General features: G+C 36.6%; 3 protein-coding genes across 3 annotated transcripts; 2 read left to right on the plus strand and 1 right to left on the minus strand.

The window, feature by feature from the left end:
• Positions 1–238: 238 nt before the first annotated feature.
• Positions 239–928, plus strand: LOC112512041 (dof zinc finger protein DOF3.4). Its single transcript, XM_025117831.1, has one exon. It carries the CDS (start codon positions 239–241, stop codon positions 926–928), a length of 690 nt encoding a protein of 229 aa, XP_024973599.1.
• Positions 929–2,166: 1,238 nt separating this feature from the next.
• Positions 2,167–4,450, minus strand: LOC112513660 (pentatricopeptide repeat-containing protein At3g50420). Its single transcript, XM_025119995.1, has one exon. The coding sequence runs from the start codon at positions 4,386–4,388 to the stop codon at positions 2,283–2,285; it is 2,106 nt and encodes a 701-aa protein (XP_024975763.1). The 5' UTR covers positions 4,389–4,450; the 3' UTR covers positions 2,167–2,282.
• A 487-nt stretch (positions 4,451–4,937) lies between these two features.
• LOC112513026 lies at positions 4,938–10,747 on the plus strand (the record flags this gene model as incomplete). The annotated part of the gene is made up of 10 exons (XM_025119149.1): positions 4,938–5,000; positions 5,085–5,189; positions 5,292–5,378; positions 5,582–6,118; positions 6,942–7,385; positions 8,208–8,269; positions 8,524–8,626; positions 9,250–9,329; positions 9,538–9,843; positions 10,544–10,747. Coding segments are annotated over 10 exons (1,830 nt in total), but the record flags the coding sequence as incomplete, so codon positions are not given.
• Positions 10,748–16,497: the final 5,750 nt, after the last annotated feature.

Raw genomic sequence — 16,497 nt, forward strand, 5'->3', positions numbered from 1 at the left:
CAATAGCAACAGCAATAGCCAATAGCCTGTGTTATCATTAATCACAGCCCACAATTAACCACCCTCCCCCACCCTGCAACCTCCGTCGCAGCCACCCGTCTGAAACCTTGTCTCCCTAAGCCACCACCACTCTGATAAAAAGCCTTCCAAAGAATATTAACCTTCTCTCTCTCTTTCTCTTCTTAATAAAACCCCATTTTCAACATCTCATTTCCACATACATCCACCGTTCTTTCAAATGCCATCAGATTCCGCCGATCACCGTCGTATAACCACCGGAAAGCACCACCATCTGGGGGTTGCTGCACCGCCTCCTGAACCGGAACACCTTCCTTGCCCACGATGTGACTCCACCAATACCAAGTTCTGTTACTACAATAACTATAATTTTTCTCAGCCTCGTCACTTCTGCAAGGCTTGCCGCCGGTACTGGACTCACGGCGGGACGCTCCGTGACATTCCGGTGGGTGGTGGAAGTCGTAAGAATGCTAAGCGTTCACGTCCTTCCACCGCCGTGTCGTCGTCTCACAACATTAACAGCTCCGCGGTTTCCTCCGGTCTTGACTACTGCCATATTCTTCCCACTGCCACCGTCCCTGTCTTTCCATTCGCTGGAGATCACGGCGGAGCGGCGCAGTTTGTCGGAGATGTGAAACCCGGTGTTGGAATGTGTGGGAGTTTCACGTCGCTTTTGAGTAATAATCAAAGCCCGGGGCTTTTCGGACTTGGAGTTGGAGGGTTTGATCAAGAATTGAGCTTCGGTCTTGGAAGAACGATTTGGCCGTTCTCCGACGGTGTTGGTGGTGGTCACTCCGCCGCCGGTGGTGGCAGTGGGAACACGTGGCAGCTGGAGAGTGGAGATGGTGGTGGGGATTGTTTTGTTTTGCCGGATCTTGCGATTTCGACACCAGGCAATGGCATGAAGTAGATGATTGTTATAGGATATATCTAATTATGGTGTATTTCATATATATATATATATATCATCAACTATTTTTAGTATCAGACTTCAGAATTTTAGAAATCCTTTCGATTGTTCTTTAAATGTTGCCATTTTTTTTCTTCTGGTTAACCTGAATATCCAATCCGCTATTCGAGAGTCGACTAATTCCAGGGCGACCACCTGATTTGCAGATGGTCCGTAGTCACCGCATTTGAACCTCCGTGGCCACAAGGGGATTTTTATTCCACATCGAATTTGAACGTAGGACATCTTGGTACTTTTGATCTATGGAGCCAAACTCAAACCATTCAGGCACCACCCTTGTGGTCAAATTGTTGCGAAATTTAACCACCAAGCGTTGTGGCGCATGGCGGATGTGATGAAATATCCTGTTTTTTATGATGCACTCACAATATTTGTGACCACTGAGTTTATTAGCGTTGATGCCTTGAAGGTCATAAAAAGATATTGTGATATTTTTAGCTTCGATAATATGTGAAAATAGTACAAATAAGTTAGAATTCCAGCAGAGGTGATGAATCGAAACTTAAATCGTGTAAAATTCACCTTTTAAGTAACATCCCGATCGTATATTTGTGTTACGAAATTTATACGGGGATAGCTCTAAATTCACAATCGTTTCTCCAGGGGCTGTTTACCAATTTCTTACTCAGGTAACCGTTTACCAAATCGCAGTACCATTCTGGATGAATATAACAAGGATCAAGAATTTTACTTAGTAAGAATGAAGGCATGGACTGAGAGTCTTACCTGGTAAGTGATGAGAACGACTCTTACCATGGCTAGTACTAGTCAGGTAAATTGTTACATATGATGTCATTTTGGTGGATTAAAATCTTACTCGACAAGTAAACGATAGTATTGAATTTACAGATAAACACCTACCGTGTAAGTGTTCAGGTACACGGTAGGTAGTTTCGAGTGGTTATCAGGTGGTCACAAGAGGTTACAAATGGTTAACACAGTGGTTAGGAAGACTCAAATGTCATCGGTGGCCGGTCGACACTAACTTGCTAAGCATCGAACCCACTGAAGTTAACCACTAATGCATACCGTTTAGGTTCCGAAACCACCACAAGGGGCTCAACCCCTAGACCTTGGAAGAGGGTGTGGCCCATTTGACCTGCCGTAATGCGACATCGAGCAATCTCGGGTTTAAGTTAACTTATACAAACATATACTTTCACACCTTTTAACCCATATTATAAATTAATTAAAAATCCATTATTCTTTTGTAAATTACATCAAATGTCCCGATGACGCTAAAATCACCAACGGAATATGAAGGCATTACCAATAACCTCTTTAATCCGAGTTTCTAAACATACGATCGAACATTATCTTCTTCCGATTTCGCCAGATTCTTTTGGAGTGACGACAATTCTTCCTGCATTGCATCTATTTCTGGGTGATTCTTATCTCCAGAAGAGAAAACATATGTATTGCTCGATAACTCGATCCAACTTAACCCGGCATCTTTCTCTCCCAAAACTCGTATTTTCCTCCTCATTTCCGCAACATCGTTCCACCGACCCGTTAACGCATAAAGATTCGTTACCAACACGAAAGCCGCACCATCTTCTTCATTAATGTTCATAATCCTATCGGCCACACGGGTTCCCACTTCGATGTTCCTCCTATCGAGACACGAACTCAATAACGTCCTCCAAAGTTCAAGATTCGATTCCCCTGAATCACCCGAATCCATGATCATTTCCTCGGCTTCTTCCAAGAATCCCGCTCGACTTAAAAGACCGATGAAGCACGAATAGTGTTTCGATCTGGGAATCAAACCGTTTCGCTTCATAGAACTCCATAAAAACCTCCCTTTTTCAACCCAACCGCAATGATTACAAGCTGCAAGCATAGAAAGATATGTGATTTCATCTGGGATCAAACCTTGATTCAAGATTTCATCCAAGATTCTAAAAGCTTCATCTCCTTTTCCATGGTGACCATACCCTCCTAGAATCGAGTTCCAGCATTTCAAATCCGGTGTGCCGATCTGGGAAAGAACTGATTCCGATGACCGGAGGTCGCCGGATTTGGCGTACATATCAATCAAGCTTCCAGAAACAGTCATTTCTAAATCATACCCTAGTTTAATGGCTTGCGAATGAATCATCTCGCCTTGATTATGAGCAGCAAGATCCGCACACGCACTTAACGCGATACTGAGTGCAAAACTATCGATCTTGTGTTCTTTCGACATTTCGTGGAAGCATTTGATTGCATTCTCGCCGTCACCCATTCGAGCGTAACCGGTGATCATTTCCGTCCAGAAAACGACATCTTTAACGGGCATTGAGTTTAGAAGCTTTTGAGCGGATTCACTATCTCCATTGTCGAAATACATAGAAACGAGCGTGCTTCCAACATACACATTCATTTCGTATCCTGTTTTCGTAACTTGACCATGGAGCGGCTTTCCGTAACTACGAGCCGCCAATGCTCGTGTTGCGGAGATGATCGTTGCAAATGTGTAGTCATCTGGCTTAACAAACGAAACTTTACAGATATCGATAAACATTACCATTGATTCTTCCCCATCGCCGTTCCCTAACAATCCGGCTAACATTGAGTTCCATGATACTAAATCTGGATTCTCGATCTCCCTAAAAACTCTTGCGGCCGTTTTCGGGTCTCCGCAACTGCAATACATGTTAAGCAAAGCATTTCGCAATGGCAGATCAGATGGTATTCCTGATACGATCACTTGGGCATGAACGAGCTGCCCGATTTCAAGATTCAGTAATTTGCTACAAGCATTGAGTACGACCGAATACGTGAATTGAGTCGGAAAATCCTGAGCCTTTACCATGGCCCGAAAGAAACGAAGTCCTTCCATGATCTTGTCGTTTTTCATGTGCCCAACGATGATCGAATTCCAGGCCATGGCATCTTTTTGAACCATAAAACCGAAAACCTTCTTCGAACTCTCTAAATCACCACAATCTGAATACATTCCAAGAAGAGCAGTTTGCACTAAAGTATCACTCAAGAACTCAAACTTTACAATCTGGGAATGCAAAGCAGATCCAAGTTTTCCAAGGGCAGAAGATGCTTGAAGTAGGCTAGTGAAAGTAGGCCCATTTGGTATGAATCCTTCGAGATTTAATTGCGTCAGTAGCCTGAATGCCATATGGGTACTGTTGCGATCTCGAGAATATGCAGCAATGAGTGCATTGTAAGAAACGATTGTTCTTTGAGGCATTTCGTCGAACACAAGGTGGCAGTCTAGGAGGGAACCACATCTTGAATACATGGAGAGGAGATTGTTGTTTAAGTAAGGTGATTTTCGGATTGGGGGTGTCGCAGTGATGATTCGAGCATGGATTTGACGGGCTTTTATGAGAGAATTGGTGGAACTGCATTTTTGGATTATGAGTGTCGCTAATGAAATGGGTTCTTGAAGCGATGACATATAAAATCGAGCAGCTTGTTAACCCCTTTTGTCTTTCGATTGCCAAAAAGATTTGGGGAAGAACAAATAAACTGTCTTGATGTGCCCGTCGTGTCTGATTACCAAATGGGTTTTTCCGCTTTATAGCTCGCAGGAGTTCTATCTGTTATATTTATAAGCGAACCCCTCTTTTTCATCTCTCTTGACAGCTCCGGCGACGGCAATCATATCCGGCGACGGCGAGATGAGCCGGCTTCAATATTCACGACTTTGTCATCTAATCCATGACTCACTGCATCCCTTCACGGTAAATCATACTCTACTTATTTTTTATATGATTGTTTCTTTCCCTTTATTCCCTCTTTTTTTCATCGTATTCTTCCAATATTTCTCAGGCGAAATCGACGGCATCAATCACCAAAGAACAAGAAAAATCCCTCTTAATTATTCTCTCTCAGGTCGTTAAGCACCAATTTATAGTTTATCATTACTTTTCCAAGCTTCGAATTCGTATATTCATAAGTGAATCGTTTATTTATCCAAACCCTGATTTTCGTCTTTTAGGTTTTAAATCAAATAAAGCTTTGGATTGGTGAATTTGATTCTGATTCAGATTCCGACAATGGTGATCATGTTAGTGTTTCTATCTTTTTTGTATTCGAATTGATTAGGGTTCATCACCATTGTTGCACAGTCAAGCTTGCATCTTATGAACAGGGAAATCCGTTGTTCGATATTTCTAGTAAAGGCGAATTCATCACCCATGACTCAATCTGCCATTCTTCAACATCCCAATGCATATTCAAGATTACAAATGATCTGGTACTTTCTTCAACCCATTCTATAATCAAGATTATGATTTCAGATATGCATGCTTCTACTATTCACATGTGCATAAACCTTCAAAATTTCGATTTCTTGCAGGCGTTTTTGCTAACAGTTGAAACCAGCTATGCTCGACATTTAGCAGGGAACGTGCTTGTAGCCATATCCGAGTTCGTGGTAGCATCTGTACGTTGTATATGTGACCAACAACAACGTTAGTTAGAAGAATAACCTTCTGACAGATTTAAGAATGACTCTACCTAACGGAAGAAAGCTTTCAAATCTGTCAAAAGATCATGCATTTAAAAGAATCCTTCGGAAAGTTATTCTTGTGCATGCATCTTCCACCCTATTTGTTCTATTGCTTTTTATGCCAATTTATCTTGCAGGAAAGCTATTGGGAAGAGTTTCTGCAATCCCTATTTTTTTTCTTCGAGCTAATAATCTGTAAAGCGGTTTCACCATCTTGTGATCCACCACCAAAGAGAGCCAAACATCTGGATTGTGATTCATCGGATTTCAAGTTGGATTTGCAGTCACTTTCAAGTAACGCAAGATGGTATTCAGTGGGATCTATCGTATTAGTTTTACGCAATATTCTGAAACAGCAGAAACATGAAGAAGATGATGAAAATTTGGAAGTTTACTTGAATGCCCTTGGTTCTTGTCTTCGAAATATACCAAGGGATTTCATTGATAACGTCGATGAAGCGAGCGTTAGCTTTTGTGGATATCTTGTTCAGTTGTTCTGTTCTGTGGTTTCACGAATTGGCTTATCGGAAGCTATGGCTGATTCTGTGGGAAAAAATGTTGCTATTCAAGAAATCTTTAACGTCTTTCCGAAAATTTTAGCTTGGTGTCTTGGCAAGCCTGGGGACTATCGTAATTATACGGGTATATCTCAATACATTCGACACAAGATTCTGGTATGGCTTTTGGATCAAGTTTGGAATGTTCTCCTATAACCACTACAACTTTATAGAATGTCAAATATGTCTAAATGTTCTAATAGAGTGACTTAAATTTATAGGACCAAACAATTGTGCGTCCTATGTAAAGATGTTACAATAGGATGTTAGGACGTATTTGAGAATCCTTACAAGTTTTTAGGACAATTTTGAAATAAAGTGTCCTATTAGCTTTTTTATAGGACACTTCTCAGTATCTTAACGAACACATCTTTTTATAGAACATTTGTTTTTATAAAACATTTGTTTTTATAAAACACCTTTTTAAACAATGTTATATAAAAAGAGTAATAGGACACTTTATTTCAAAGTTGTCTTAAAAACTTGTCAGGTTGTCAAAAACATCATATCAACTTATTGTTACACTTTTACACATGACGCACAATTGTTTGGTCAAATAAACATAAGTCCTATAAAACAGTCTGTTAAGACATTTTTGGTGTCCTATAAACCTGCTTTTGTTGCAGTGATTTTTTCTTAGTATATGTTGGAACATCCTTTCTCTTCTTAAGGGATATTTTGAAGAGTAATCTAATGGGGTCCACATATTCTCACTTGGTACCAAAGCCAAGTTCACTACGCTAAACACTTTGGCACTGTGGGGCAATCTGTATTCGTCTAGCCCCCACTCGACACTTTGGGACAATCTGTGCCCATTTAGTTTTTTTGGAGTCCCACATCGGCTAAAAGTGGACGGTTTCTCTACAACATATATTGGAACCTCCCTCCTCCCCTCGAGGGTTGTTTTGGAGAGTAATCTAATGGGGTTCCACATATGCAGGTACTGATGATAAGGCTTAGTTCTCTAGTCCATCTAGACTGTAAGATGATTATTTCATGGTTGCATCTTATCGATAAATACTTCCAAGATCCGTTATTCGAATCTGTAACTCAACCACAGGCTGATCAAGACGACTGCCTTCAAGATTCGCCATTTCTACCATCTTTTGATGATGTAGAATACAATGATGGTTCTCATCGGCATTTAAAAAGACGGGTTGTTTTCCTTTACCTGAAATGTGCTTTCGGTTTGATCAGATTGAAAGAAAGACCAAAAATGCAATGTTTATGTGGGGATGTGAATTCTTGCTCAAAGAAAGGATTTGCAGCAGTTTATGAATGGCTTGAAAAGCAGCTCCCTGCAGATACCTTTTCGAAATCCGAGTTGTATAATGATAGATGCAAGAGGTTCACAAAGTCTTTCCTACAACTTTATATGCATGAGGTGGTTCTCATCTTCTGTAAGCTAGCTTCAAAACTTGCTTCATACCTTTTAATAAGATTTACATAAAGTTTCTTTCGGGAAAAGGTCAGGTCTGCGTACATCTCACTCCTCCCGGACCCCACCTTCGGGTGGGATTTACCGGGATTGTTTGGATGGGTTACGTAAAGGTTTCTTTATCTGATTTTCGTTATTGGGTGTCTATATCTTGGTCCAACCTTGTGCGTTGTGTGTCCTTTAAGGGTGCGTTTGGACGCACGCAGGATTGGACTGGACTGAACAGAAGAGAGTGAGATAGGCGGGAGAAAAAAAATCGTGCAAAGTTGTAAGGTTTTAATTGACATGGGTAAGTTTAGTAATTTACCAGCCTTGTCCCATCCTCGTGATTTTTTTGATCTTTTTTGGTGTTTTTCTCCTACTCAGTTTTGTCTTGTCCCAATCTTAATGCCACACCAAAAGTGTTACAACAAGTTTTTGTTCTGTTTAGTCATGTTCCACGTAAGGGTCCATTTGGTATGTGAGACATGACAGAACAAAAACTTGTCCCACATTTGGTACGACATTAGATAGGACATGATCTGATTGGAACAAGAATGCATTTTTTCTATCCCACAAAAATCTGAGAGATGATAAATTACGAAACTATCCATGTCATAATTAAAACCTTCCACAATTCTTTCACCCGTCTACCTCGCTCTCACCCGTCCAATCTCATCCACGTACTAAACGCACCCTTAACGGTATGCATTTCTCATTTAGATGTCCTTTGATTTTCCTACAAAACAACCAATGCCATGGATGTTCTTAATTCTGGTTGATCTTCAGGATGATATGCTATTTGAAGTTCTCTTGCAGCTAGCGAACATGCCATTTGGCTGCGAGCAACGGTGAGTAACTCAACTTACACATTACTTATAATTATATACACACACACACACACACACACACACACATACCTCAGGTAGCGGCCAAATTCACGTGATTAGTGTAAAATCACATGTGATTCAACCGTTTTTTTATTTTCTCATTTAGTTGTTGTTCTGGTATGAACCTGACTCTCTCCCTCTATATGTGTGTGTGTGTGTGTATATATATATATATTCGTCATGTATTTGTAGCATTGATCGGCTAGTTCCAACAGGATTGCTGAAGAGTGGACATCCATGGTGGTTGAGAAGAATATCCTTTTACTACTGTCGGATGTTTTCGATCCTGTACACCTATTCCATCTATTTCTTTCAAACGTAAGTTCTTCGTATACGGTCTTTACCCTTTGCTATATGTACGTTTGTTTGGATTTGTTCTCCTAATTTCATTCCCGTCGTGCACATCCTAGAGAATTGGTGAAACCATTGAAGCTGATAATTCTCACAAAAACAAAAAATCGGCTTTATTAGGACGCCAAATGTGTCTAGATGTACAAATAAACTGCTTTATAGGACTTAAGTTTATAGGACCAAATAATTGTACGTTCTTTGTGAATGTGTTACAATAAGTTGATAGGACGCTTTTGATCTTCGAACAAGTTTTTTAGGACACTTTTGAAATTAGTGAGGATGTACGGGTCAAGGGACAGTCTTAGGTAGACAGTTTCTATTTGAAAAAGTGTGTTGTAAAAAAATGTATTTATAGAACAGTAGTGTCTTGTTAAGATGTCCATATATGTTCTAACATGTTATTATAACACCTTTACATAAGACGCACAATTGTTTGGTTCTATAAATTTAAGTCATGTAAGCAGTTTATTAGGACATTCAGACATATTTGACGTCATATAAAGTCCATTTTGTTGCAGCATCTGTAACATTACTCCATCGTATATTCTGTTATAAAGCGACCGTCTTGCTCTCATTTCTATTATTTGCAGCTACATTACGATCACCAGGTGCTTCTCGATTACCTTATCTCAAAAGACACCGGAGCCAGCTGTGCTGAATATCTTTTAAAGCAAGTATCATCATTTTACTTCTCATCCAATCTTTTCCTATGATTGTCTAATTTATCGGTTTACAAAAACAAACAGATTTATTGATTCTGCTTTCAGACTTCAACATCACCTTTTTATCAGTAAGAAGCGAAAAAATATTTCAGAGTTCGTAACCTCTTGAAAACCAGACAACACCTTAATTGGTCACTAATGCAAAAATGTTTTCAGGTGCATTCGTATCGTATGCGATAAATGGAACTCCTTTCTGGGATTTCAAGTTCCCAAAGAAGGTGGAAACCGATCTTCTTTCAAACGAAGAAAAGTTACGAATGATTCATGCGTTCATCAAGAATCGTCTTCAGAATCTGTGAGTGACGAGATTCCAGTTTCTTCCAAAACGGATCTTACGAATCAAGAAACCTGTAAACAACCGTTTTATGCCGCCATTGACTGCTTGCTTCTGCTAAAGAAATCCGTAGAGAACTTACACCAGAAAAACTTGTTCCCGTATAATCCAGAAGTGCTCTTGCGACGGTATGCTTCTTTTAAACACGTTCATCTTCCATATAACCGTAATTCCCTTCGTTTTTATTCAACATACATAAAAGATATAAAGACGCTTCCGATGCATTTGGTACAAAGACAAGACTGAACTGGATAGAACTGGACGGGATGGTACAGGAATAGTGAGGAATGGGTGTGAGAATTGTGAAAGGTTTTTGGGTTTTAATTTTGACATGGGAAGTTTAGTAGTCTCAGATTTTTGTTCCACCTACTTATGGCGGGACAAAAACACTCGGTCCTGTCCTGACCTGTCCTATCCCAGTCTTCAGGGGTTGTTTGATTGGTTTTCCATTAAGTTCGGTATGGATAAAGCTGTCTGTATGAATTAACCTGTCTATATAGTTTTGGAAGGGGGTTTTCATGGGGAGAGACAAGTTTGGAAAAAATTGCCTTTATGCATAAAGCTCCCCTCTTCCCAGAAGCTTAATGAATAAGCTACTTTCTACATCATTAAACCACTACCAAGAGTCATGTATGGTTGACTGAATAAGCTGTGAGTTCCATTAAGCTCATTAAGTTGCTAACAAACAGGCCCTTAATGTCGTGCCAAACGTGGGAAAATTGGTTTTTGTTTTGTCGTACCCTATGTACCAAATTGCACCCTTTGTAAATCTGATGCACAAGTTAATGTTGAAGCCGTTGCACTCATGACTAGTTGTTTCTTTTGCAGTTTAACAAGATTTCAGGAACTTTGCCAAAGCCTGCACTGTTAGCCAACAGACCTTCAACGACGAATTGTCAGAAAACCGTTAGTGAATGGTCTATCGGAGATCCCGTCACTGCTTGTTTTTCCGGGTAAGATTTTCCATCAATACCAACGGTTCTTGACGGATGTATCTGTCGCTAGAAAGTTTTAACTTTGGAAAAATGTAATTTACTGCAGTATATTTATAAAGAAATAGATATAGATAATATTTAGAAACTAAAAGTAGCAACTTATTGAAAGAATGGAAAATGTAAGGTTTTAAAATCAAACTAAGGCGCCGTTTACCTAAACACTTACCCGGTAAGCACTTACCGGTAAAATTCAACACTATCTCCTACTTATCGAATAAGATTTTATTTACTAAAACGCATCATATGCAACAATTTGTCCTGGTAACTGGTAAGTGCTAACTTTGTAAGAGTCCTCATCCTCACTTACGGGGTAAGACTCTCGATTCTTGCCTTTGCTCTTACCGGGTAAGATTTTTAGTCCTTGCCATATTCATCCGGCAAAGTAAAGTGACTTGGTAAGCGCTTATCCGGGTAAGCGTTTGGTAAACGGCACCTAAGCCCCCCAACCAAAAGTATCATAATCATGTTCAATTAAGATATATTGCGTCATTCATCACGAATATGTATTGTTAATACTATTGATTTGATGTTTTCAATAATGTTTCAATATGATACCTGTTTTAGATATATGATACGATCACACTAAATCCAATAATCTGGATAACATAATGGGCTATTATGGTTATCGCTTATTTCAACACGATTTTGTGTGATTTGGGTGTGATAATCATGCGATTATCACACAATTATCACAAGGATTCCGCTCGACTACGGTTAACTTAGAAAATCGACTACTGATTTGGTGTGATATGGGTGTGATAATCATGTGATATCACTATCATAACAACGCACTCGATTTGATCATGGTTTCGATCGGTTAGGATTAAACAATCACACATTTATCACAACGATTACTCATGGTTTCGATAAGTTATGGTTACACTCGATTGATCATGGTTTCGATAGGTTATGATTACACAATCACACAATTATCACAAGGGAAGAGAAGAGAGTGGAAACGTACGTGATCAATACTGGAAAAAAAAAGATAATTATAATTAATTAAAATAAAATAAAAATTACTTAATTACATTACTACCCTTATTAATTTATTTATATTTAATATAAGTTAATTTATTAATTAAAAAAGATTAAGGTTATTGGGTTGTTCTCACGTTCTCATAAATCACAGGGGTTACTTGAGATCATGTGAGACCAAAGGTTTTTCATGAAACCCGTAAGACCAATTATCAACCCTTCGATTAGATATACAATCTGAACATTCATAATCACAAAATTACCACGAGACTTCTCAATAATCACAAAATTACCATTGTACAACTTAAAACCATTAGATCATTAGCTCATAAAGTTGATCACAATAACTTTTTTCTTACGATCATAATTTATGGAGATTAATTTAAACATAACATGTAACACCTTGAAAAACATGGTGTATTTTTTAGTTTATGAAATAGATATTATTTTTGAAGTCCTTTTCATAAAAAATGTTGTCACCTCAAGATTTTATTTTGCTCAAATCCTTCAGTTATTTGTTTTAAAATGTCCATTTAATAATAAATTTTAATATACAAACTCCACTTGTAGTAATAAAATTATCTAAAAAAGGGAATGGTCGACATTTTTTTTTTTTTGAAAGGGTATCCGAGCTGAAGCTCGACTAATCCCAGGCACATCGAGGGCTAAGCATGCCCCTTTGGTAAATGTCGCACAAGATGTGCGTAGAGGGATTTGAACCTGGGTTCAGCGCTATGAACTGCCCAGACACTAACCACTCCACCACAACGCTGATTGACAATAGTTGACATTTTTGACTTGTTATTTTGTAATTATCTCAAAATCTGAATAATTCATTTTTGTAATAAAATATTTAATTTGAGTTTATTTAAATATTTCATCGACTCCTGTATAAATAAATTTGTCTGTGTAAATTGCAAGAGTTTTTGTTTGAAAGATTTTTTCCTGAATGAAAACAACCTATTATTTAATTGGGAGTGACAAATTTAAAAAAAAAAAATTATCTTTCTGCATAAAGCTCTCTTTGGGAGCATACTGAATAAAGCTCCTAAACTTGAAGCTTATTGAATAAGTTATTTTGTATATCGTTAATTTACTATCAAACGACTTGGGATCATGTGAGACCAAGGGCTTTTCGTGAGACCCATAAGACCAATTCTCAACCTTTGGAGTAGATCTATAAGCTGAACATTCATAAACACAAAATTGCCACGAGACTTCTCAATAATCACAAAAATGTCACGTACAACCTTAGACCATTAGATCATTAGCTTATAAAGTTGATCAATGAACATAAATTGGTGTTACGGGTCTCACGAAAAACCATTGGTCTCACGTGAACCCAACCCACTATCAAACAGTCACGTATAATTGATCGAATAAGTAACGAGTCCCAAAAACTCTTTAAATTATTAACTAACGTGTCCTAATTGTTTAACTAAGCATAAAATCTTTCAAGATTTTGCGGAAAGGTCGGTCATGGAAATTCAATTGTTTATTTGCGATATTCAAACATCAAATAAATTTGAAAGCGTTGATCAAATCCTTTGCAATAACAATTTAATGCATATATTGAATATTGAAAAGCCATTGTCAATAGACAAAGCCTAAAGTATGTAATTATTTTATATAAAATGTTAAATTATATTTTATAAAACGGAAAACATTTGCTATAATAAAATTGAGTTTATAAAATGGTGAAAATTTCTTAGTGTTTTTATAGACCGCTTTAAGAAATGTTATAGATTAAAATTTGAAGTCCACTTCTAAAAAGAATTAGGTAAATGTGTATGACAACTAATCATTAACATTAAAAGTTTTAAAGAGAAGTTGACAACAATTTTAGAAATTTAAGTTATCTAATTTAATTGAAATCTCTATAAATGTTTGACTAATGTTAGTAGTTTATTTAATTAGAAGTCACAGTTCTAACTGAAATCTCATATAAGGTGACAAAATCANAATTGAAATCTCTATAAATGTTTGACTAATGTTAGTAGTTTATTTAATTAGAAGTCACAGTTCTAACTGAAATCTCATATAAGGTGACAAAATCACGATGTTAATTTTGTAACAAATTTAATTGAAATCTCATTTGAAGTTATGAAAAAGAAATGTTTTATAATATTTCAAGTGAAAATTAGAGGAGTGCGTAAGTTGTAGCAACGATTATAGATTTCAAAGATGGTCATCCAAAGAAAGACAACCCTATGAGGCAAACCCCATTATTTGACACAAAAATATCAAATCCATCTTTCTTATACACTTCATTTTGTTCAAATCTTTTAACTCTTCACCAATGTTGGATATCTCAGACTTAACCACAACTCATTAACACCTCAATACTCAATTATGATACCACCTCATTACTTTTGGTTATTCATTTAATATATATATATATATATATATATATATATATATATATATATATATATATATATAGAAAGAGGGAGAGAGAGAGAGAGATTTAGGCACATTGACACATTAAACCCCTCTATTTACCATTGATTCTCAAAAACCACCCCAAACTTTATAACCGGATAACCCGATTATCACATAAACTATGGAACTTAAACCCTATCATAAGAGCCAAACACACACACACACACTCACCTAAAATTCACACAAGATGTGGAAGAAACAAGGAGGTGAGTCCCTTATTATATGGGACATCTTTCAAATTAAACCTTCTAAAATAAGCACATAAACATAACAACCCCTTAAACCTTCAACTTTCTAAAAATAGACTTATCCAAGGTATTACAACATCTTTTTTTTATATAAAGGAATTCAGTCCTGGAATTCAATCACTCGAATTGATTAGGGTATTTGGATCTCATTTTCGATTCCGATTCTTATGTAGCCTCTTGATCTTATGATAACGCCATTGAAATTTTACTAACCCAACTTAATTTATCAACTTTCTAACTTTTTAATAACTGCTTCCGGCTTTTTGATAAAATGCAATTTCTCGTTCACTTAAACTGTTGGTAACAATATTGCCTGATCAGAAACAACTAAAAACTTTATTAAATTTGACACATGAAAAGTGCTGTGAATACCACTCAGCTTTGGTGAGAGTTCTAACGGATAAGCTACCTCACCAACCGGGTTACACATCACAAAAGGTCCGATATACCCCGTAACATATCTACAAACGTCTGAATCGTATATTCACTCTGCCCAATGTTATAACATTCATTTCTTATTTTCAAGGGAAATCCAAAAAGGCACATGTTATAGGTGCAATTTTTTTAATATTAATATAAAATTATTCTTAAATAATATATATATTTTTTAATCTAAGAGGTTACAAATTCACGGCGATTTGGTGATTAACAAAAATAAAATATTACCAAAATATTAAGATTTAAAATTAAGGTTTTAAATGTGCGTAAAACAATGTCAAGCCTTAAGAACCATAATGTGTCTATATATATATAGGGGCCTATTCAAGGGAGAACTGAGTTGTTTGTGGTAACTGTGAGAACCAATCTCAACCAATCATTTTAATATATTAATTATACAATTAAATTCAAATTAAAAGGGTATGTTAGTCAATTCCTAATTTAAATTTAAATTTAAATTTTTTAAATACAACCGTTTCAAATAAAATAAAATAAATATTAATTTACATTCCTAAAACAAAATATTAATATGATTTAATGAAATAATTCCAAAAAAACTAATCCGTTTATGTAAACATGTTCCTGATTCTGATGAATCACATGAAATCACACATATTTGTTGAAGATAGTATCCATAATATTTAAGAATGTGAAATCAATAATTTTTTCCTGCAAAAAATTCATTTTGGAGATTGAAAATGTAATGAAGAACAATGGTAAAAATCCTATTGATTCTTCAATTCATGTCAATTCTGATGAAGATAGAGTATATATCAACTCTCATGAAGAAAATGTAGATGTTATGGAGGTTGTGACCTGAGAGGCTAATGAAGAATTTGATGTTGGACTTTCTCCATTTAAAGATGTCCAAAGAAACTGTGAAGAAATCGGTTTGGTAGATGATATTGAAACTCATGTAATTGATGATACAACAGGCTACACATCGAACAATGAGATTCAGAATGATGAAAATCCAGGTTTTTGTTTCATACAACTGTTGAAAACTACTTTTAATTCTACTATATAATGTGATCAACCTGATTTGTATCACAGTGTGTTACCCAAATTAGTTTCCTGATTTGAATTCTTTAATATCTTCTTGGTGTGATTCTTGAATTCTTTAATATCTGTTTTTTTATATCTATTAATTTTAGATATATTTTGTTGTATTAGAACCTGTAATGCCTCTATATGTATCAATGATTTAGGCATGGTTGTGGTACTGTGTATATAAAGACAGTATATTGWTGTGCAAACTTGTGATACATTATTAAATTGTCCTTCTATATGTTTGAATCCATGTTTTCAGAATACTTCTTACTGTCTACTCTGTATTGGTTTTATCTTCTTGTTTTGATTCTGGAAATCTTTAATATCTACAATTATATGTGTATCTTCTTGTCCAAACATACTTTGCAGCTCCCTGCTCATTATCCTCAAGTCTCTATCCAAAGGGAAATCTGATATGGCATTGTCTATCAACATCTCTGTGCTTTGTTTATGTGCTAAGATCGAATCCATCTTTGACCTTATACAATCCTTGTATTCTTGTATGTGTTATTTTAAACAAATAATACATCAGTATGTAATTAGTAGAATGCAAACCATAATGTAGCATAACATGTCCAACTGTTGTGGTATCATGTGGTACACATTACTGTGTTGGTTTCATAGGTACATA

The sequence above is a fragment of the Cynara cardunculus genome, assembly GCF_001531365.2.
Source record: "Cynara cardunculus var. scolymus isolate 2C chromosome LG 5, CcrdV1, whole genome shotgun sequence".
In the NCBI taxonomy this organism is placed as follows: Eukaryota; Viridiplantae; Streptophyta; class Magnoliopsida; order Asterales; family Asteraceae; genus Cynara; species Cynara cardunculus.

Excerpts from the sequence above, each read along its gene's own strand:
- LOC112513660 (XM_025119995.1), bottom strand. The coding sequence starts at position 4,388 with ATGTCATCGCTTCAAGAACCCATTTCATTAGCGACACTCATAATCCAA.
- LOC112512041 (XM_025117831.1), top strand. The coding sequence starts at position 239 with ATGCCATCAGATTCCGCCGATCACCGTCGTATAACCACCGGAAAGCAC.